This window comes from Thamnophis elegans, chromosome 2, assembly GCF_009769535.1.
Source record: "Thamnophis elegans isolate rThaEle1 chromosome 2, rThaEle1.pri, whole genome shotgun sequence".
In the NCBI taxonomy this organism is placed as follows: Eukaryota; Metazoa; Chordata; class Lepidosauria; order Squamata; family Colubridae; genus Thamnophis; species Thamnophis elegans.
Genome location: NC_045542.1, coordinates 40,828,703 through 40,852,730, shown reverse-complemented (window position 1 = coordinate 40,852,730; position 24,028 = coordinate 40,828,703). Strand labels below are relative to the sequence as shown.

The window sequence follows — 24,028 nt, the reverse complement described above, 5'->3', positions numbered from 1 at the left end:
TCCCAACTCCACCTTGAAATGTGATATTGGTTTGCATATTTTCCTGCATTAAAGAAGCTTGAAGTTCTTTATATAAAGACACTAAAGACACCACTTAGTTTAAATTTTTCTACTAACTATAGTTATGCTCTTCCCAAATAATTTTACGCATTGTGTACATACTGTATTTTCCTGCTGTTTATATCAGATAAAGGCAAACCATGAACCAATTACTGTATATCCCACAAGTCTCATTTTTATACAAACCCCCGAGATCATGCTGACTTATAATAGATTTATGTTTCAGGGTTTTTTTCTTTGTAATTAACAAATAATAAAATAAGTACAACCAACCCATTAATATGTCTATTTTATTCAAAAGCTCTATTCTGTCAATATGTTCATTAGTGCTGATTTTTTTCTCATTTCACAATAGCTATTATTTTCAATTAAAATAAAATAAAATCCATAACTTCTGTAAAGGGCATCAGTGGTCCACATTTTCAATTTTCAGTTTAACACTTTTAAGGGAAGGATACTCATAAACAGTTCTTCTCATGTGCCTCCAATACCGCATCTGATGTTTGCCCAGAAAAACCGGTGAGCTACTGATTGGAAAATACACAGTTATAGTTAGGTAAGTATGTTTTAGTTCTCCAGCAGAGTAGTTAACCAATGAGGGCTTGTCAGAAGCCAGGTTTTCAAGAGCAAGTTTAAGGATACTTGTAATGGGAATTAAGAGCCATCAACCTACACTTAAAAGAACCGGTTTGTCTGGTTTACAGATCACTTGTTGAGGTTGCAAAATAGAAAAAGAAAACAAAATGCCCTGATCTAGTTAAGTACTTAAAAATGAAAAATAAAATAATAGATGGTCTCAACTATTGAGGAGAAAATGTTTATATATTAATTGTAAAAACCAGGCCTAGCATTACTGTACATTATACACTTCTGTTTTCTTCAAATAGGCCAAAATAAGTTTTAACATTTTCTGCACATAAATATTAAATGATTTAAAAGCTGCTGTTTGAAAATACTACAAATATAGACTTGAATATATTTGACCTTATATCACCACATCAGATCAGTAACAGTTATTAATGTAAAGTGCAATAAATAAGGTGCTTTTGGCAAAATTAGTTACTTGTTTTCATTTTTCTGTGAAATCAGTGTTTTCTCCTCATAGTTTATATGTGATCTTAGTATTTTCATTTCCAAAAAAGTTATTTTTTTACTTGTAATTTTAAAGAAGAAAAAAATGCATACATTGAAGAAAAGTCTACAAATTTACATAGAAACAAAGATTAGTTGTTTCAAAACTATCTGGTCTATCTCCAAAAATTATATAAACCTGGATCAATTCCAAAATATGTCTAAATTGTAGACTAATGTGATTAATATTTCAAATAATTACCTCTGCAAATTCAGGGATAACAAGTTTGAATTTTCAATAAATAACTTTCAGTGTCACTATGCAGAATTTTATAATTTGTAAAAAAGATAATTGTTAACAGCTAGTTATATATTAATGGCAGAGTGCAATCTTAACATTTTGTCAGTAAATCTCTTCTTTATTTCGAGGATCTGACCACTAGAATTTAAATGAACTTTGTGCACTTAATAGCTGTTATAGTTAGTTGTACAGTTCTGCAAAAGTCATTGATTGCTAAATCTGGGATTCCATTGACATTCTGTTTAATGTCACCAGAGCTCTGTCGTATGGCAGCTCCATTGGACTGGAAATTTTGACTGATTCTCCAGAAACCTCAGAATGAATAATTAAAGCGTCAGCACTAAATGATCTGATTCTGATTCCTGAGGAGCAGGAAGAAGAGAAGGAGGAAGAGGAAGAGGAGGAGATTTCTGGTTCTCCATTTGTTGTCTTATCACAACTTGTGTATTCTAGTTCCTTTTTATCCAAATACTTGGCACTACAATAGGGAGCGTAAACCTCAGTGGTTTCTTCAAATTGCAGGCAGTTGACTTTGTAGTATTTTTTCTTCAGTTGCAGAACATCATTGAATCTGTGTCCCCAGAGGATTTCTCTTGGCACATAGGAACTTCTTGACTGATGTGATGTTCCTGTTGAATCTCCAGTGTAAACAAATGTAACCAGGATCTCAAAATTGTCCTTAGCCAGAGTTTTCCTGTCAAAATCATACAGTGGACTATCTTGGTTAATTTCATGGACAATGGTCACTGGAGTGGCAAGAATGATCTGATCATTTAGCAGTTTTAAGTCTTTGTACTCCAATATCATCCTGCCCACCTTGTCTTCCACATACCTCAAGAGCTGAGCTCTTACGGTTCCTTCTACCATATGATTAGGTCGGAAATCACCTATCCGCCACATCAGACAAAGTTTACCATCCCGTAAGCCTACTGTTGCATAGTAGCTAAAGCGAATGGTCTGAGCTCGCTTTCGGGCAGTGGCCATTTTTGCTAAGGCAGCTCCAATAATGAACGTGTCAATGATGCAGCCTAACACAGATTGTAGGACAACTGTCAGGATTGCTACAGAACACTCATCGGTTATACAGCGAGATCCATAGCCTATGGTGGTTTGGGTTTCCAGGGAAAATAAGAAGGCCCCTGTGAAACTATTGACATTATCCACACAGGGAGTGACTTCTTCTTCAGGCAATAAGTCTCCATGCTGGAGCGCAATGAGCCAAAACACTAAGCCGAACAATAACCAGGATAGGATATAAGATAAGGAAAAGATCACAAACATATGGCGCCACTTGATATCTACCAGTGTGGTGAAAATATCAGCCACATAGCTCTCCCACTCCCCGAAGATATGTTTGAAGTAAACATTGCAACTGCCATCTTTCTGAAGGAATCGCTTTTGCATTCTTTTAATCCCCACTGATGTAGTTTCCTGGTAACTCTGTGAATGTTTGAGTTTATTTGCTTCTATGCTGATAAGTTTATCGGTGTGCTCCGCCATGCTTCAGGTCGGTATTGTGAAATTAGTTTAGGAGACACGTTCAGTCATCTGTTGATCTGTCCCTCTCTTTTCATTTATAACCTGAGGGGAAAGAAAAACAAAGAGCAAAGGCTTGAGATTTTCAGTTGGCTTCCCAGTTTTGAAGCCATATGTGGAATCCTTATTAACTTAAATGGGAGATTGAAACAATAAATAGATTGTTTTTATGTTGCACCCTTAACCCTTAATATACAGTTTTCAATGGAACGCCCTTTTCCAGTGATAGTGATTTATTCAACTTCTGTCTTATTTTATCTTATCTTTAACCTGGTATGTTAACTGACTGAGATGCTGAGTCAGTGCTCATGGTCAAAGTATCCTTCAACCTGTGCTTGACAACAATTCTGTGGATACAGTCAGGTCATTCCCCTGGCAACTCTATGAACTTCTCTGAGATGTATGTCAAACTCCCTAGTCTATTTGTCAGTTCTACTATTTCCTAGAGATTTCCGGTGTTAATATCCAAAGATCCTTCCCAATGGGAAGTAGATGGAGATTGGTCTAGACAGCAAATATTTTCCATTGTAGCCTCTGGGTGATGGAACTGGATTTCCCTATCGCCAATACTTTTGCAAAGTATTGAAAAAACAACAATTATTTCAATGTACCTTTAGACCAAATTATTTGTAGATATCTATCATTTATTTATTTATTTATTTGTATGTATGTATGTATGCATGTATGTATATGTATATGTATATGTATATGTATGTATGTCACGATTTTTACTATTTGACAGAGTTTTATCCATGTTTTGTTGTTCATCTCCCAGATTCTTAATTGGCTGGGAGGTTTGCAAATGTTGCAAAATAAATAGATATAAAAGAGGTCCAACCTAGCTTTCCTTCTGAACCTAGAAAAGTTCATACAGGTGCTGCCACCTACTGAGATGTATTTTACCTCTATCAGCGTTTTATGTTTTTGGCATCTCCAATGAAAAACTATGTCTAAATCTCCCATAAAAGTACTGGATTTCCCCCAAATATCTACAAAGCAAAAATACCTATTGTTTAAATTTTAAAACCAAGGCATATTTTAGACAATAGTGTGACTGCTTTCTTATGTGGATATTCACCCAAAATTTATTTATGGTTTCACTTGGCTTTGGTAATAGAAGTCTCACATGAGGATCTCTTGGGTTTATTTTAAGTCTTAACATCTAGATTATGATTAAAGGTATCCTTGATAGTTAAAAAGATGAGGGTGAGCCATTGTGTTTCACCCCAATATACTAAGTGCAATCTGATTGCTATAATGTACAGCAAAAACAAATTAAGTTAATATAGCTTCTCCAATTTCTGTGTTCACAAATATGATAGACAATGTTGAGAATCATTTACATGTTTTTCCCTTACACTTGAAGTATATATTTGTAGAGAATTTTATTGCTTGCTACTTGGTTATATAATTTGTAGTCTAAAGTAGTTTAATCAGTTATGTTACTTCTGCCCTGTACCTTTTTAGTATCATCTATTTGCTGTGCTACTTTATCTTTACTTTAATTAATTTTTTAATAGCAAGAGAAAGTTATCTATCTGTCCTAAGAATTCATGTGGTGAGAATGATGGAAACGTGAACTCAAAACAGTTGTTAGACATAAAGTTTCCTACTTCAGTGATACATTCATTTTTTTTCCCTTCTCACCCCACCCCAACCACCTTCTGTATTAAGCTTCTTAAAACATAACTTTTACAAGCAGAGATTACAAATTTAGAGTTACCAAAAAGGTTAGTAAAACAATGAATGTTCCCCCACACTCCAGTTTTTCATTGTGAAATATCTGCCCCACAGAGTGTAGTCCATCTCATTCAGGATGTGTTAGCCATATGAACAATAATGTCAGCTGTGCGAATACACTTTTCCAAAACACTTAAAAATCTAGCATACTTTCCTTTTCTTTTCCAGGACAAAAACGAATGTGACATATGGTGACATATCCTCAGAATGTGGCCTTCATTAAAACAACAACAACATAACTTTCGTGGTTCCAAAAATACTTCTGGAATGCAGTTATTGGAAATATTCATAGACTTGATGTAGCTGTGGCTTTAAGCACCCCTTCCCACTTTCATTCATTGCGTTTTCAAGAGCTATCTCATAAATAAGAATGTGATTCATATTGTATAACTGAAAATCTTCTCAGTGGCTAGAACACAACATTTCTCCCAGGTGTGGATTCAGAGGAAAACAACTAGGAGATGTATTCTCAGGAGATAGCCAACTCTGGCATCTGGCGAGAGTTCCATTCCATCTCTTACAAAGAGGGCTGCCTTTAGCCAGTTCTTCAACACCTATCTTCTGGATAGAAATAATCTTACCTGTTGCACTCACAAAGTTGTTGAAAATGAAATATAGTGCCAAGAATAAAGTTCTTTGACTTGGAAACTGCTCATCATTTCAGCCACCCAAATTGCAGACTTTAGCATGGCTTCCAGGACTTTGTGATAAGCTGATATATGTACAGATAGTCCTCATTTTATGACTAGTCTTCTAGTGACTGTTCAGAATTCCAGTAGACCTACCTGAGGGGCACTTACAACCCAGATTCAAAATTCTGCTTGTTGGTCTTGTGACCACATTTTGGGCAGTCTGTAACTGGGTAGCATTTATGACCATCATGAGCTATGACCATGATGGGTAGGCTCCATGATGTTTGTACTACTTGAGAACGATACTGGTCACTCACATCTCAATAAACTCAGCATGTGAAAGATTGTAGAACATCTTTCTGTATCTTTAACATGTACCTTAATGAGAGACAGGAAAAATAATTTGAGATGTGAGCAGCCAAACAGTATTGTCGTGGAACATCTTGTCTAAAGGATCAGAAGTCCCTTATCATCTGCTTCCAGAAACTGATAGAATCTAAAGGATGGCAGAATACTCTGGGTATGGCTGGATACCAAGCAAGATCTCAATTGAGTATTTCTCCTATGAGTCTATGGATATACTATTGATTCAGTTGCTTAATTGTTTGTCACTATTACTTTTCAGTCAAGAAAAGTTTGGTTTTCAGAAGTGATACAGATAGTGAAGTTCACCAGGTGACAGCTAGAGAGATAAGTTGGATATCTTAGCATGGATAACAGCACATTACCATGTGCTGTTAGCTCAGGAGAAAAAAGGCAACTGCATATTCTGCTGTTAATACTGCCCCATCAAATAAGCATGTAGCAGAATTACCTCATCTGGTTGAGAAGCTTTTAATATGGACTCCTAAAAATGGATTGCTGGATCCCATAGATACCTGCTCTGATTCACCTCTGCCAACCAATGATAGGCAATTAAAATAATACTTTTATTTGTCATATGCCTATAGCTTTGTAGGATATAAAATAATACAGTATTAATCATATAAACATGAATAATATAACTCAAGTTAAGACTAATAAAGTACAGTGCCTTAGTAAGCCATGATATCTAAAAGAATGATTAACAATTATAAGTAAGAAGAATACATAAAGCAGTTTTTGAAAATCCATAATAATAAATATCTTACACCTTTTTAAGATTTTTAAGATATCTCCCAGTAGAAAGACTGGCCTTCAATGGAAAAAGGCTGTTTTCTACACAGCTGTTATTAGTACAAGCAATTGCATGACTGGTTTTCTATACTGTAAGAAGAAAGGTATTGCAGTAATGGGGCCTATTAGCTACTCAGTAAAAAAATTAAAAAAATGTGTCTTATAAAGTTTGTGGCCTTTGTTGTCCTATAATGCTCAGATTATGAGACAAATACAAGTTGGATTTGGACTCTTAGTAGAGAAAGGCAAATATCAGTGGTGGGATTTAGCCAGTTCGCACCTATTCAGGAAAACTGGTTGTTAACTTTCTAAGCAGTTCGGAGAACCAGTTGTTGGAAGAAATCTCATTTTGTTTTTTCCCACTTTACAGGGCTAATCCTGTAAGGAAGGCAGGAAGGAAACATTCTGGTTTTGTTTCTAGTCTAATCTTTATTGCCCTGCTAACGGAAACTGCCTCTCTGGTTAACCTTTATTAAATTGTAACAGCTAAGGTGAAGTGCCCATCCACATGAGTGACGTTGAGTTGGCCACACCCACCCAGTCACATGACCACCGAGCCATGCCTTTCATTAGGGTAGAGAACCGATTGTTAAATTATTTGAATCCCACCACTGCAAATATTCTTTCATAAGATGTGAGAAACTTGGTGGAGTAACTCCTGTGAACAAAGAATATTAATTGAAGAATTCATTTTGTTCAAAAGGAGCAGAAGTAATAGTAGGGGAAAAGGTGTCCTCTTCACTAAAACTCTCCACACCAGCTCAAAAAGCCAAAGGAACAAACTTAGTGATACTGTAGATAGCATCCAAGTTAGTTTCAGTTTTGTATGGCTGCCCATCTTATAGCACTGGGTGGTTCACAATAACAAAAACTAGTAAAGGAGGGAATGCAAACTATTGTTTGTTCAACCATGGAATAACGTGAATAATATTTTCCAAAAGTAAACTGAAGATCTTTCAAAGAACATGATGATGGGAAACTTTAATTACTTTGCCATCTGTGAGAGATAAACTCTGTTAAATGACAAATTCCTGACTTGTCTTGCTGACAACTTTCTTCTTCAAAAGCTTGAGAAAGGCAGAAGAAGCTTGATATTAACTTGTATGGTCAAGTTTATGAAATAACTATTTACTCTAAATGAGTTTAAAAACTCAAGAGTCAGATGAATGGAGACCTAGGGTTCTCAAGATTGCTGATGAATTGAACTTCAAGCATATTAGACATAGATGGTTCTGGTCAGTCAAAAGTTAGATCAAGGAACAGCTACCTACTAAGCAGTATTTTGGATGGAAACAAAAATAAAATACATATTTCCTATCTCTCCATTTCCCTATGTAATGGCACTTTATCTTATGGCCCAACTCTGCTGTCAAAGTAATACATGTGATTTATGCAATATATACAATATTATACAATATATGAAACAATATTAGCATCTCCATACAACAGGGGTCTCAAACTGTCATGTGATGTATCCCAACTTTCCCCCCTTCGTTAAACCAGGTGTGGGCATGGCCAGTACATGACGCATCCAGCCCACAGGCCAAGAGTTTGACACCGCTGCCATACAACATAACACTAAGGTCCAGACCACAATCATTCAGGGCTGATCTCTGAGGCTGCCCTCAGGAAGCAGAATCATGTTCCCAATTCAAACTCACAAAGGTGGCCCAGGAATATATGGGTAATAGAACCAAAAGTTACCAAGAGGTTTAAAAATAAGGATCAATAGAGCCATATCCTCTTTGTTTCTCTTCAACAAGTGGTTATCTAGCAGGGTGAAAATGACTGGCCATGCACAAAAATGAGGCTACAACCTAGACTGAGCTAATAAGTCTCCTCCAAAAACATGTGCAACTGATACAGGTTTGACCTCCCAAATTAGGGGTATTTCTATTTGGACAATAGTTGACTATGTCTGGGTGGCTTTTTGACCTTTCAACTAAGTGTAAGAATTGGCTCTGTCTAAATCTAGTTGTAGACATTCCATAGTTTTATTTAAGGCTGGGAATTTCAATGAATGATGTAACAATATAGTCAAAGTTGTCTGAATCTACTCAGCTAACATAAGGCTGAGATCAAGACAACATACAATAAGCTAGGCATTCACAATCATCTTTCCTACTGTCTCAGACCTCACAAATTAGGTAATTGTACTTAGGTAATTGCACCAGAAGAGACATTTCAGTGTGATCCTTCTCAAAATGCATGACTGTTGGCATGCAAAACAAGTGATTTTTATCTTCAAATTACCTTCTGAAGGAGATTATAAACCCTTGTCTCTGTTTTGTTTTGTTTTGTTTTATTGAATGCATAATAGATTGCAAGTAGCATGCAGTGTACTGCTACCCCATGTCCAGTCAGCTTCAAGATGAGCCTTATAATCTTTGAAGAGCTTCATACAGGCTCTGAAAAACCTTTAAAAAGCCATTGCTTGCTTTTAGGAGTGAACTCACTGAAGTTAATATGACACAAAGCAGCCACAACTATTTTTCAGGCTCACATGTAAGATCATAAAAAGACAGGTTGCTTTAATGAATAACAGAAATGCTGTGCTTGCACAAGTTCTGAAGCACTTCTTCCCAATAATTTTCAGAGTAAAAAGAGTGTTACTCTATTTTTGAGCCATGGTGGTACAGTGGTTAGAGTACAGTACTGCAGGCTACTTCTGCTGACTGCTGATTGCCAGCAGTTTGGCAGTTCAAGTCTCATCGGCTAAAAGTTAACTCAGCTTTCCATCCTTCCAAAGTCGGGGAAATGAGGGCCCAGATAGTTGGGGGCAAAAGGCTGACTCCGTAAAACTGCTTAGAGAGGACTGTAAAACCACTGTGAAGCGGTATATACATCTAAGTGCTATTGCTATTGCTGTTTTTACAGGAAAAAAAATGTTTCCACTGCCAAAACCCTAAATAACTACATGCATGCAATTTTCAGATTAATATAATCCGTGAAACTAAATGCACCGATTCAAAGAGGTTTTGCAGTTTGAATACTCCACTATCATTTCCATTCCCTACATCCCCAGGAGTACTTTGAAACTGTTGTAGAATTTTTCCATGGGATCCTTCATTAATGGGGAATTCTTTTTTCCGATGGCTTATTTAGATACCAGTATGACTAGTTTAATTCTTTTAAGAGTAGATACTCTGACATCCTTTCTTCTTCTAATAAATTTAGAATTTTGAAACTTTTGATCCAGCTCATCCCATTTATGTTCTTAGCTGTTGTCAGAAAACACCATTTGACTAGTGCAAAGAAAGCCTTAAAATAGTGGATGTCAATTTTTAATTTTTAGTTCCTTAGTTCATTGGAATTATATTTAGTAACATTTATTTGGAAAAGATTAGGGGGGGGGGACAGTAAGAATTAAAGGGTTTCCTTGTGATTTTTTTTCTCCTGGTATTGTTTAGCAAATTATCTTTAATTTGATTCTTGCTTAATAGAGCAATGAAATATGCTATGAAGTTTTTCAGTTAATTCCCAGTTTAATGACTATAGTTAAAAAAAAGAGCTCATGATATTTGCTCTATAAAGCCACTCATTATGTACATACTATGTGCATTGTATATTTCCCCATACAATGTAGATAGGAGATTTATTCTTCACACAGTTGTATTCATCAAATAGGTAACTAACCTATGAAGATAATGGCAGAACTGCACCTTAGTCAGCCATAGATAATAGAGTTGGGAAAATGCACTGCAAATTAACTATTTCAACTTTAGACAATTCTTAACCATCTTTCATAAAAGCTATCTGAAGAAAGGAAATGGAAAAGAGGGTATGATGATGTTAAAGAAAGGAAAAAGAATTTGTGAGGTTCGTCACTAGCAAATGTCCTTGAAATATTAGTCTTAAAGGAATGCAGTCTCCACTCTGATCTAAAGATTCTTTTGCAGATGTGTTCCATCTTCACAACTTCCCCTGTTAATGTTGCTCTGGCTAAGCTTTTTATCAACAAAGTTTCTCTTCATGCTTAATCTTAATTTTCCTTCCTGGAAGTCCAGTGTTTCCTTCTGCTGTTAATTGTCTTGGAATATAGCATTGCATTCAGTTTTGGAAATTTTTCCTATGAACACTGATGCTCATACAGTTGGAAAGCTGCAACCAAAGAAGCCCTGAATAAACCAATCAAATCATAACCATTTGAACCATCTGACTTTCATCTGGCTATGAATGGAAACAATCTTCTAGTTACAGCATTGTCACCACTTAAAAACATGGTGGCTCCAAATATTTCAACACCCTCCTCCCTTTCTCTCCCCCCCCTTTGTTCCCCCCCCCGGTTTCTTTTTTTGAAACAAACCTTGCTCCAAACATTTTTGTAGACTGCATACAAATTTGATTTTGTGTATTCATGGAAAATCCAAACTTCTAACACTGCACGGGGGGGGGGGGGAATCTGTCTGCTTATTAAGGATATACTACGCCAACTTATAAAAGCTTCTGGTTTACCCTATAGTTATTCTTTTTTATGAATGAAAATATTCCTAGTTTGGCATAATTTTCAATTAGGGAAAGAGATCCAACTTTTTCAGCATATTATCTTTCTCAGCTTCATGTTATTTTGTTTCCAGTGCCTATACCATGTTTCCCATAAAATAAGACAGGGTCTTATTTTCTTTTGACCCCCGAAATAAGCCCTTGACCTTATTTTCGGGGAGATTTTATTATTTTTGAGGTGTAGGAGGCGGCGAGTGTGGTCACCTCATGGTAGGAGGGCTTATTTTGGGGAAAGGGCTTAGCATACGCTCAAAAGCCCAATTGGGCTTATTAACCAGGGAGGTCTTATTTTCAGGGAAACAGGGTAATATACCATATGCCGTTATATCATGGAATTGCATGGGTAACATTATACAAGCTCTTTCCTAATAATTATAACAGTGACCTTTTCACTGCAATTAGAACGTGAGTAGCTATTTTCCTTGAGTTTTCTGCTTTGATCCTAAGTCCTTTTTCCTGGGAAATCTGGGCAGGCATCTGAATCCCATCAATTTACAATATTTGACAAATTTTAGGAAAACCTAAAACAGCCTTTCACATCTTGTCCCATCTTAATATGTATAAATCCAAGTACTCTCAAGCTGAATATCACCATAGTATACATTAAAGATATGGGAGCACATATAAATGTGTACTGTCACACTAACAATTTTTTCCTGGCTCTCATCTTGTGCTCACAAATGTTTACTTTGCAAGGTTTCCTTTCCATCCATGAAAGCACCTTAGTGGGGAATTCCAGTATAAGATGGATCGAAATGAGGATAGGAGGAAATGAGAATAAGTGGCAAAAGTGCTTGGTTAACCCATTCAAATTGCTAGAAAGATTGTAAATAGTTAAAAAAAGTATGGTAAATTAATACTATACATATACTTTAAACTAAGAGATAAACTCTAAAATTCAGTTTTGGATGCGACCCAATTCTATAAATAATATTCTGAGAATGGCTTCCACTTAAAATTAAATGTTATTTTTTGCATGCAAAGTTATTCTGTGGGAGGCATAATTTAATTAGTCATTCTTCTGAAGTGGGACTCAGAGATCTACCTGTATCTGCCTATGATCAATTAATTATAAGCATCACCTCAATCGAACCAGCCAGCCATCTTACAGGCTGTTGATTAGAAAAAGAAAAGATAAGAAAAATTGATACGAAATATCTTATAATATCAGAAGCTTCTAATGATGCATTGGAATGTGTTATGATATTTCAGATTATTTTTTATCCATCAGTATTTCACTACCTGTAGCTGATTCTTCCATTTGTATCATCTATTTTTTATATTCTTTCATAGATATTATATAATATGGAAGAGAGAAAAAAGGAGGAATACGATATTTAAGGCCTACAAAGCTATCTACAAAGTATATTTTTATTAGTAGAGCCTAATGAAGTAAGTGAACCTACAACCTGGTTATGATTGGAAGTCAGGTTCAGTTTGAAAAACCATTCGCATTATTAGAACTATGGGATGCCTTTAGTCTGAACAGTATGTCATCATTAAGATTCTTCTTTTCTTCAAGGAACTCAGAAATCATTATTGTTAAACATAATATTTTAATATTTTTCCTCCATCCTACTGTTTCTTCCTGGGGGTTTTTTTAACAAAGAAAAAAATTAAGGGGTCAGTTTTCATATAGCAATAGCAGTTAGACTTATATACCGCTTCATAGGGCTTTCAGCCCTCTCTAAGCGGTTTACAGAGTCAGCATATTGCCCCCAACAACAATCCGGGTCCTCATTTTACCCACCTCGGAAGGATGGAAGGCTGAGTCAACCCTGAGCCGGTGAGATTTGAACAGCCGAACTGCAGAACTACAGTCAGCTGAAGTAGCCTGCAGTGCTGCATTTAACCACTGCGCCACCCTTGGCTCTTATTTAGAAATTAATGTATCTTTGCTATTCATTCTCTGGCTGTGCATTGATCACAATATTGATAGCTGAACTACACATTGTATGAAATATGTATGCCAATTCCCCCTTCCAGAATACCTGCTACAAACTATTCTCCCTTTCAGGTTGTATCCTTATCATCCTCAACATTCTTAATGTTCTGATTATAGTTGCCACTTTTTTCTTCTCAGATTCATTACAGAATAATATTGCACTTAATGTTGGGAAAAACTCTTATCTTTTGATTTGAGAAAGGTACAGGTAGTTGAAAAGTATGTTCACCTTGTTTTAGAGCGGAATTAACAGGAAGTATAACATTTCTTTGGAAATGGGAAGAAAATAATATGAGGTTTTTAAAAATCCAAATATAAGAAGCATACCAAATTGACAGATTTGCCTATTCCTTAAACAACAGGTTTTTTCCATCGTCTTTATGAACTAATATTAAAGGGTTGACTTAAAACCAAATACAATGAGCAGATAATTTCACCACTCTAGTTTAATGTGCATTTCCTATACTAAAGCACCTGTTGATACATAAATTGTCTTTCTATTTTCATGTTTCTCCAAGTTTTTGTTTCTGATTATGGGAGAAAAATAGAATGACTATATTAAAATTGCAGATTAAAAGGCATGAGGGGGAAATTATTGAAAATAAAGATATTAGGGAAAAGGCATAAAATATGAACAAATGTTTGTGTAGAAATTTTACAAAATTAAATTTTGAACTCTTTACCTTCAAGATACCACAAGTATCTGCTGGTCTGTTGAATCAAAGAGAGAGAAAAACCTGAACAGGTGATAACTAGAAGAATCTGCCTAAACTCTGCCTGTGTCAATGTCTCATATATTCAAACAACACTTTTCCCTAACTTATGCATTTAGTATATAGTTTCTGGTTGATTAGCTACTCTAACAAGAAAAAAAACCCCAGAAAGGTCTCTGGAAAGTATTAGTGTCACATATTTCACCCAGGTTTTCCTTGATCCTAGAAAACTCTTCATTAAAATTTATGTAACCATTTAAGTTTTTTTTTTCTTTTTTCCCTCTTTTGCATGAGCATATAATTTAGGTATTTGGTTCAGGTTAACGTTCACAGAATTTCTCGGAGATGCGTGAGCTAGTGGAATCTAAAGCTGGAATTAATATGAATCCTATTTTCCACATCTTATTACTAAAATGTCAATAGTCACCAGTTGCGTGTTTTGGAAACTCCAGCTTCAATTACTTCCTCTCAGGGCTCCCATATAAACATTTCTTTCTTCTAGTTGTCTAGAATTTAAGTGGGTTGCGGTTATGGCCTTGGGGCAAAATGCTTGTTTATCTGTAGGCATCTGAATCTGCAGAAAATCATAGTAGAAGGAAGGAAAGAATAAGAACGTTTGCCCAGACATTAATTGAAAATACTATTGCTGGGCTCTGAATCAATATCTGTTTCCTGAAATAGAAAGATTGCATTAAGGGGCCTCAGAGAATAATACTCATGAGGATCTTGTAATATAAGCTACACGATCTTTATTGAAACTCTTTATATCAAAATTAACACAAGACAATCTGAAACTGACTGCTAAAGGATTCACCTAAAAGAGATATTAAGGCAGAACGTGGGAGAAAGTCTTTCAGCAAACACCTAGAGCAAGAAAATTATTTCATCATGGGTCAGATCATAGGACAAACTCGGGCAGGCAGGCAGATCAAGGAGCTCGGGGGAGAGGTGGGGAGACAACTGAACACGAGAGACCAAGATACCTGCTAAGAGTTTTGGAGGCTTAAGAGGAGATGAAACCAATGGAAGTCGGCAATTAATAAGCCGGCTTGCAGAATGATAGGAAATCCATAGTGCAATATTGAAAGAGGGAGAAAAAAGTAGAATATATCCATAATCAGTGATCAGTGTTTTGCAAAACAAGAGAAGAGCAGATTCTCTAAATTTTGGTCCAAGATTTGACCCTCTTACTGCTACTGCACATTTATACTTTCTCAGTAACAAACTCATCCTTTTTCTGTTACAGTTCCCTGTTCTTCCACATCAACTCTTAAACTAATGGTATCTTTTCTTTTTTTTTCTTTTTTGCTGGCTGATTGTTTGCTTTCTTTTCCAGTTTTTCAGTTCCAAGTATTCCACGATCTATGCTTCTCGAGATACAATTTCATTAAAATAAGCTCAGAGAACATCACTAATGAGATTCTGATTATAGAAGTTACTCAGTGTTTATTACCAATGTCGTTACCTCTTCCAGAAACCCTAAGGTCAAAAAAATAACAACAAAGGTAAACAACCAAGATCCTATTTGGAACTATTTCTTTCATTGCGGATTTATTCTGGTAAATGAGCCCAATAAAGATCAGTTTGATTTGATTTCTGGGCAAGTATCACCTCTTGAACTACTGAGGAGCAACATGCCCCAAAGAAAGCTCAAATGGCATTTAATATACTAAAGAACTGCTCTTTATCAGGTGCAGGTGGAAAGCTTCACTCCTTGGACAGGAAACAAAATTTCTACCCCATGGATTCTTCTCTGTTACTTGCAGTTCTGTCAATGAAACTAGGATCTCGCCATAGTTTTGAATCTAAACAGGATGGCCTTAGTAGTTGTTTTATAACAAAGCGTCCTACCCTAGTTTTTTTTATCCTCAGCATTAGTTTGCTATGTAGTGGTACTATATCATCCTCCCGTAAGAGCTATTTGCCTGCTCTCTTTGCAAAGTTGAGAAAAGAATATAACATTTATTTATCCCACCTCTACGAAGCCTAGGTTTTTTTCCCCCCAACACATCTATTTTCATATAGGTCCCTAGTTCACTCACCGGTTAGGTTGGCCAAGATTGGAGATGTAACATCAGCACAAGCTGCTTGCTACTACGACCACTGAGGTTCACTGAAGTGGAACGAAACCTGTGTCCGTCTTAATTTTCTTATTTATGTATGCACCCTATCTCCAAAAGCTACAGTACAGCTAGCCTTTCTTCCTTGCGATCTCGATTCTATGGGATGCTAAGCAACCTTGGCTCCCATAGCTCATTGAACATTTAGGACACACTGGCACTTCACAATACCTTTGGCAGACACCCAGGTCTGTGCTTCCGCATCAAGTACTGGATATTTCCAAGAAGGGAGGGGGGAAAAGCACAATAGGAGAGTGGGGGAGAAAGGTGCCTGCTAAACTTCAGCTAAATTCTAAATCACTGTTGTGGCTTTGCTCAATCCTTTTAACAGTTTTTTTTAAAAAATGGATTATTTTCCTTCCCCCTCCCTCCCTCCCTCTAAATTTGGTTCTCATGTTCTGGTCAATTGGGTCTGTTTTAATTTTTGCTTGTATTTTAGAATTACTTTTAAAACCTATGTATGCTTTTTTATGTTTAAATTAACAAAACAGGGACTGGGTTTTAATTGACTTTGTAATTGTGTATTTGGGCAACACTTCAAGCATCAGTTGGAGAAGAGGATGTGACTTGCAAGTGTTTGAAAAGGATATAGAAATGCCGCGCGCTAAAAATATACAGCATGCCAGCCTTTTCGGAGGCAGACAATTAAAATAATCTGTGTGTATTTTCTGTGAGGCTCCCATTCTTCATGTGACTCTCAATGGAGAGTCTCGGCAGTTCCCCTGCTTCTAATTAAAAGTGTCTTTGAGTTCAAAATTTATTTTTCCACTATAAGAGAGAGATTGGGACTGGCTCAGGGCTGAGTTGAAGGAGAGGAAATAGACTTGGGGAAGAGAAATTGAGCCTTCTAGCATGTTTGATTTTGATGAGATTGGAGAAGAATAAAGGTGTCAATGAACAACAGGAAGAATTCTTTTCATTTGGGTAATATATATGGCATTCTAATCTTATCATGCCTTTTTCCAGCTGGAAATATTTTTTCCAAGGACATCCATCTCAGGGATATCATCTAGGTCTGAGTACAAGCAGAGTTGTCACATGGCAGTACCACAAAGTCTTTTTTTCATTTAAGACACAACTGGGCTGCTCAAGAGGGCTCATTACAAAGAGAGGGAGACAGGTTCAGAAATGGCCTTATTATCTCCATAAGGTCCACAGAGAGCCAGCCCCTTCATTAACTAGAGTGAAACAACTGTCTCAGACAGCACATTTGATGTCTTGAAAGAGCCTTGGTATGATTATATATTTGTCTTTATTTCCACAAAGATCCCTATAAGCAACCCCACCATAGCAAGACTTCGTCACTTTCTATCTATAATGCTCTAATAAAGGACTATCTTTGGACAATCCAACAAATGACGCATCAATTTGATGTAGAAAAAAAGAATTCCTGTTTAGAGTATAGTAATCTAATAAAATATTTTTGTTAGTCAGTTGCTAATTCGTGTCTGGTTCTTCCTGACCCTGTGGACCAAAGCACACTAACCCCCTTACCCCATCCTCCACTGCCTCCCAGACGTTCTTCAAATTCATGTTCATTGTGTTGATGACACTATCTAACCATCTGCCATCCCCTTTTCCTTTTTCCAATAAGTTTTCCAATAAGTCCTCTCTTCTCATTTTGAAGCCAAAGTATTTCAGAATTGACTGATTTGATCTCCTTGCATTCCAAGGGACTCTCAAGAATCTTCTTCCAACAACACAATTTGAAAGCATCAATCTTTTGGCAGTCAGCCTTGCTAGAGGAGATGCTTTGTAGAATAGTCCCTCATCTCAGATGGGTCTGTGTGTTCCTGTGTGGAATTGACCCTGAGCTATTAGCTACTGCCCCAGAACTTACCAATCTCTGCATAGACATTTGAGCCTCCTCAGACCATCATTACTGAACTTCCAGTAGGCCCGATGGGCCCATTTTTCACATCCCCAAGCTCCGAAGGCTTTTCTGAAGCCTGGGGAGGACGAAAAATGGTCCAACAGGCTCACCAGAAATCCGGAAGCTTCAGTGAGGCCTACACACATACAGAGGGTAGGGCAGGGAGTTGTGTGTGCATGCGCTGAGGAGTGCATTGCATTATGGGTGTGGGCATGCATGCATGCGCTATTGCGTGCATGCCTGAGCAGAAAAACATTCGCCATCACTGCTCTAGATTTCAAAAGTCACACAGCAAGGTTAAGAGGGAAGAAAAATGTGATTTTTCTGAATAAGGGGTTTATGCAGACTTTCTTTCAAAGCTAAATCATTCTCTGTGTTATCTGGCTGCATCTAAAGCAGCCTAGAAACTTGCAAGCACCTTCCATCTTGGCAGAGTGAGAAATAAAAAAAAATAACTTTAGCATGACGCCTCAAGGGAAAAGATCTCGCTTTTAATAGAGATTGCCTGTAGGCAAATGAAAGAAGGGAATCTCTGGGCTAAATAATCAGAGGGAAAAAATGGCAGGAGGTCAAGGTCTCAGACTCAGCAATTTTGTCTGGGGGCTGGCGAGGGGGGAGCGTTTGCTGAAAGTAAAGCCAATTCAGCAAACAAAGCGGCAATTGTAATCATATGATGTACATGTTACAATTACATAGTCCACTCATGCTAAATAATTGGTATATTTACTGACCAATTTGTTTTAAATAGGTCAATTATATCTTTCCAGATTGCTTTTCAATTATCATAAAAAGCATTCAGTGGCAAGTGTGGGTTTGCGGTTCTGCTTTATAGTGTTATGAATTGCATCCTATTTTCCTGGTGGGTGAGAGAGGAAAGCATCCCTCTTACCTGGCTGGCCTTCCTCTTGTGCAACTTCTGGCTGGGTCATCTTTTTCATACCAGTTCCTGAAATATCTTGGCAGAAATGTAAAACAGTCCAATCAGTATTCTAATGATTTTACAGCCTTCTATCCTTTCAGTGTTGTTCCCCTGACTTCTCTTCCTAATGTCTTGCTACTGTTCACCCAAAGGTTTCACAATGAACCCAGTGTTTTGCTTTGGCACTTTTAACACTGTGCATGCAACACATTCTCCCAAGACCCAGAACTAAGTTTTGTTTTTGTTTTGTTTTTACAGCTAGGGATGAAGGATACATTTTAAAGAGAGGCTTTCACAGTGAGGGAAACTTCAACAACTTGCCCTGAACTGAAGTCACCTATCTGAGTCTCCGTCAAATGCTGCTTTAAGATTTCTAAATGTATTCCCAATACATTTGGGAATAAGAAGCTCCGGAGTATAAGTTTTTGGGGAGGAAAATAAGAAAAAAAATCTGCCTCTGCCTACCAGGTATTCAGTGACATGCGGTAAGGTTTATGGCTGGTGAGGCAGCAATTTTTTTAGACTTGTGGACTTTAACTCCCAGAATTCCACAGCCAGGCATCCTCAGTTCCGATTTAAAGCGGCAGCATTTGTTTTTCTCCTTTGCTAAATAAGTTTCCTCCTTTCTTTTTCTTTTTCTTCTCCCTTCCCCTCCTTCCTCCCTCTCTCCCTCCCTCCCCCTCTCTCTCAAACACACACAGACACACACACACACAGACACACAAAGTTGCACCAGGAGGATGAAGTTTGAATTCCTCCCCCTCCCTCCGACCCACACGTACCTTTTCCAGCTGTTTTAGAGAAGATTTCAACTCTGCTCTTGCCTGTCATCATGAAAAGAAAAAAATGTAAAAGGAAAAAGACAAGAGCTGAGGTCAGGCTGAGCTAGTTGCTGCCAGAGTCACCCTGGATGACTCTGCTTAACTGTTTAAAAAAGCCTCTAAAAAAGCACCCTCTACAGGAGGAGGCAGGAGAACAACATGTCTCAGCTACATCAGGAATTTTTCGGCTTTTAACCCTTGCTTAACTCTGCTCGAGTGATCATAAAAAGTCAGACTAGATGAGGCATGTCGTTCTCCTGTTGCCTCCTGTAGAGGGCACTTTTTAGAGGCTTTTTTAAACAGTTAAGCCCTAAGCAGAGGGCTTCCATGGTGACTCTGGCAGCAACTAGCTCTTGCCTTTTTCCTTTTACATTTTTTCTTTTTATATGACAGTGTTGAGGCTCTGCCTCCCCTGCTTCCCCTGACTGCATGTCCCTGCAGGTATTCACCTGGCTAGCGTTCTTAGCCTGGTCAGCTTCAGCACATTAGTTCGCAGGTTGTGAGTGGGCGCGATGTGCTCTGGCGATCCCCGCAGCCTTGATCAGGTCTCAAATGGAGCATTCAGAGGCTGAAAATATGAGGCACAGAGGCCAAAAAGACAAGCCATGGATGGGCTATGCAGCCTGGAACAGGTCTAAAATGTGACTTGCGACGGTCAAAGGGTGGGGGCTGGCTGGAGGGGGGCTACTTTCGGAGTATAAGATGCACCCAATTTTTCACTCTCTTAGGGGGTGAAATCTTATACTCTGAAAATACAGTACTTTAGTTTCTTTTCATTTTTTCAACTGAATTTTAGAGAAAACCCTTTCACTAAGCTCTATTACAGGTATTCCTTCACTTACAACTATTTGTTTAGTGACCTCTTGAAGTTACAACAGCACTGGGAAACATGACTTATAACCAGTTTTCACTCTTAAGCCCATTGCAACATTCCCATGGTCACGTGATCAGAATTCGGGCGCTTGGCAACTGACATGTACTCATGACAGTTGCATTGTTTCGGGATCGTGTGATCACCATTTGTAACCTTTCCAGATGGCTTCTGACAATCAAAGTCAATGGGGGAGGGGGATACCAGATACACAAGAACCACATTATTCACTAAACTTCAAAGAATCATTTAACAACTGTGGCAAAAAAGGTTGTAAAATGGAGCAAAATCCACTTGACAACTGCCTTGCTTCACAACATAAATTTTGATCTCAATTGTTGTTGTAAATCGAGGACTAGCCTTATGTTTTCTTATTCAGAAAAATACCACGAGTCCTTACCATGGGCTTCAGTAATCCTACCACATCTTTTGATTCTACTCAGTGAATTGGTGAGTAAACCAGTCAAATATTGGCGGACTTACTCTTGAGCAAACAGGCATAGGGTTGCCATGTTAGTTACAGGACAATCACTTTACAAATTAACTTAATTAAATAATAATATTGGATAGCTTAAAGAGTGATCCAGTTATAAAATAAACTTTTTTCAAGCTTAGTTTAATACAAAAGGTTTAGAAAACCATACTACATTTTTTTTTCTGTGCTGACACAAGAAACTCAAACCTGGATAGAAATGACCTGGGGCAAACTCATCACATTGCTGCTTATTTATTAATATAACTATAGACTACTAAGTGACACATAACAACAAATCTCAAAGTAATGAAACATAATGCAATTTGTTCTATCGCCTTCTCTCCAACACTCTGAGAATTAAGCATTTATTACCGTAAGAACTGAGAGGAGGAGGAAAGTACAGAAAGAAATGTACAGGAGAAATCAAATGCATCAGAGAATAAAGCCTCCATCAGGCTTTTGACCTCTGGCTGTCTGAAGCACATGGGCAAGTCAATCTGACCCACCAGTCAGTTGCCTAACCGTATCATTTATGTTTCCTTGAAAGTAAGTTCTAAATAAATGACATGGCAACATTTTAGTCATCTCACTGCTGGGGATTGGGGAGAAGTGTACAGAAATGAAGTTGAAATTTACAAGAAAGTACAAGGAGGTTTTATAACATTTTGTAAACTCTTTGCAAGAAATACTGTCATGATCTCAGGTCATTTCACCTGATTCATTTATGAAAGTTTACTCTGCAAGACATTCCTCAAATTTAAGATACCAAAATACTTCACAGACTTGAGCTAGCAGTCCTTCTATGGCATGTAGAAAACAGAATTTTAGGCAATTTTGGGCATTGTCAAGGAAGGAGGGAGGGAGGGAAGTTTCTTCTCAATGATACCATTTTGAAAAGCCAGGTATATTTATATTCTACAACATATAAAATAGTTTCATGTGATCACTGAAACACAAATTTCATTCCAAGTTCTAACTTTTAATCTCCAACGGCAAATAATCCTTGTACATTAATTCAAGTTTGTAACATACAAAATTATATCATAGTCTAAAATGCCATTAAATGTTTTTCGTCAAACACTGTGAAGTTGAAGCTGTATCCAAATTCTGAACCCATTGTCATTCTTCATTTGCAAAGACACAAGCCAAATGCTTTCAAGATTTCATATTGAAATATCGCATTCTGTTCTCTTTGATATTTGTTCATGTATGGTGTGCTCATAATATTTTCCATAGAGAGTGATGATGTCAGTCGTGTTATGTCTACAGTCAATATGATGTACAATTACAAGTAATATACTGAACTTTTGTGGGTAATCTTTTTTTTAAAAAAGCAGGATATATTTCAAACATTGCTTGCTTACTTGCTTGCTTGCTTCCTTCTTCCCTTCCTCCCTCCCCTCCATCCATCCATCCATAGATAGAAAATAATAATTCTTAAAGCTCTTACTTGTACTGCAAAATGATGTACCCTCTTTCCCTGAAAATAAGACCTCCCCAGATAATAAGCCCAATCAGGCTTTTGAGCGCATGTGCTAAAATAAGCCCTCCCCAACATATTGAAACACAGCAGCAGCCATGAGGTGACTGCTCACTGCCTCCTGCACCTCAAAAATAATAAGACCTCCCTGAAAATGAGGCCAAGTGCTTATTTTGGGGGTCAAAAGAAAATAAGACCTGTCTTATTTTGGAGGAAACCAGTTATCTAGATCCATTCCAGTCAGACTTCAGGCCTGGCTACAGCACGGAAACCGCTTTGGTCGCATTGACCGATGATCTCTGGAGAGCCAGGGATGGAGGTCATGCCTCCATCCTAGTACTCCTTGACCTCTCTGCGGCTTTCGATACCATCGACCATGGTATCCTTCTGCGACGACTGCGGGAGGTGGGGGTGGGAGGCACTGTCTTACGGTGGTTCTCCTCTTACCTCTCGGACAGGTCGTAGTCAGTGTTAGTCGGAGGGCAGAGATCGACCCCTAGGCCCCTAACGTATGGGGTGCCGCAGGGTTCGGTCCTGTCCCCCCTTCTTTTTAATAGCTACATGAAACCGCTGGGTGAGATCATTCGACGGCACGGGATAAAATACCACTAGTATGCGGACGATACACAGCTATATCTGTCCGCCCCGTGCCAACTAAATGAAGCGATGGACGTGATGAGCCAGGGCCTTGAGGCTGTTAGAGACTGGATGGGGGTTAACAAGCTTGTGCTCAATCCAGATAAGACCGAGTGGCTGCTGTGCTTCCCTCCCACTAATTGGCCAAGTGTTCCATCTCTCAGGCTGGGGGGTCAAATAGTACGTCCCTCAGACAGGGTCCGCAACTTGGGAGTCCTCCTGGACCCACAGCTGACTTTTGAACATCATTTGTCAGCTGTGACCAGGGGGGCATTTGCCCAGGTTCGCCTGGTGCACCAGTTGCATCCCTACCTGAACCGGGAGGCTCTCACAACAGTCACTCGTGCCCTTGTGACCTCTAGGCTGGAGTACTGCAACATGCTCTACATGGGGCTGCCCTTGAAGAGCATTCGGCGACTTCAGCTTGTCCAGAATGCAGCCACGCGAGCGATCATGGGTGCGCCTCGATTCACCCACGTAACACCTATCCTTCGCGAGCTGCACTGGCTGCCTATTGATCTCCGGGTGCCCTTCAAGGTGCTAGCTGTCACCTACAAAGCCCTTCATGGATCTGGGTACTTGAGAGACCGCCTACTGCCAATTACCTCCACTAGACCAATAAGATCCCATAGACTAGGCCTCCTCCGAATTCCATCAGCCGGCCAATGTCGACTGGCAACTACCCGGAGGAGGGCCTTCTCGGTGGCTGCTCCGACCCTCTGGAACGAACTCCCCGTGGAGATTCGTACCCTCACCACCCTCCAGGCCTTCCGCATAGCCCTTAAAAGCTGGCTGTTCCGACAGGCCTGGGGCTAAAGACTTGCAACCCCACTCGAATGGTATGACTGTTGTGTTTTTTTTAATGGTGTATGGTTTTCATGTTTGTAACTTGTCTGTTTTTCCCCTCCCTTGAATTGTGAGCCGCCCTGAGTCCCCTCAGGGAAAAGGGCGGCATACAAATAAAGTAAAATCAAATCAAATATTTACTATGACATCTATTAGAGGTATTGCTGAGCTACAATATTGTTTGACTAACTGATTGATTTTCTCCAGGAGAAATACAATATTCTTCAACGTTAAGTATTGTTTCAAATCTTCATCATGAATTGTTTTGACACCATAGCAAGTTTGGTGTAAGAGTTGGCTTTTAAGTGGGGAACAGTGGGTTTAATTCTCT

At 38.2% G+C, this 24,028-nt stretch overlaps 1 protein-coding gene across 2 annotated transcripts in view; it reads right to left on the bottom strand.

The window, feature by feature from the left end:
* Positions 1-353: 353 nt before the first annotated feature.
* The window catches only part of KCNJ16 (potassium inwardly rectifying channel subfamily J member 16), a 43,498-nt gene continuing 19,823 nt past the window's right edge, over positions 354-24,028 (bottom strand). The window contains exons 1-2 of one of the 2 annotated variants that reach the window (XM_032208660.1): positions 18,539-18,604; positions 354-3,013 (exon numbers count right to left, since the gene is read on the bottom strand). In XM_032208660.1, coding sequence (XP_032064551.1) covers positions 1,646-2,932 — 1,287 coding nt within the window. In that variant the 5' untranslated portion in view covers positions 2,933-3,013; positions 18,539-18,604 and the 3' untranslated portion in view covers positions 354-1,645. Of the gene's footprint in view, positions 3,014-18,538; positions 18,605-24,028 lie in introns of those variants that run through there. The other variant, XM_032208659.1, reaches the window with a different exon arrangement.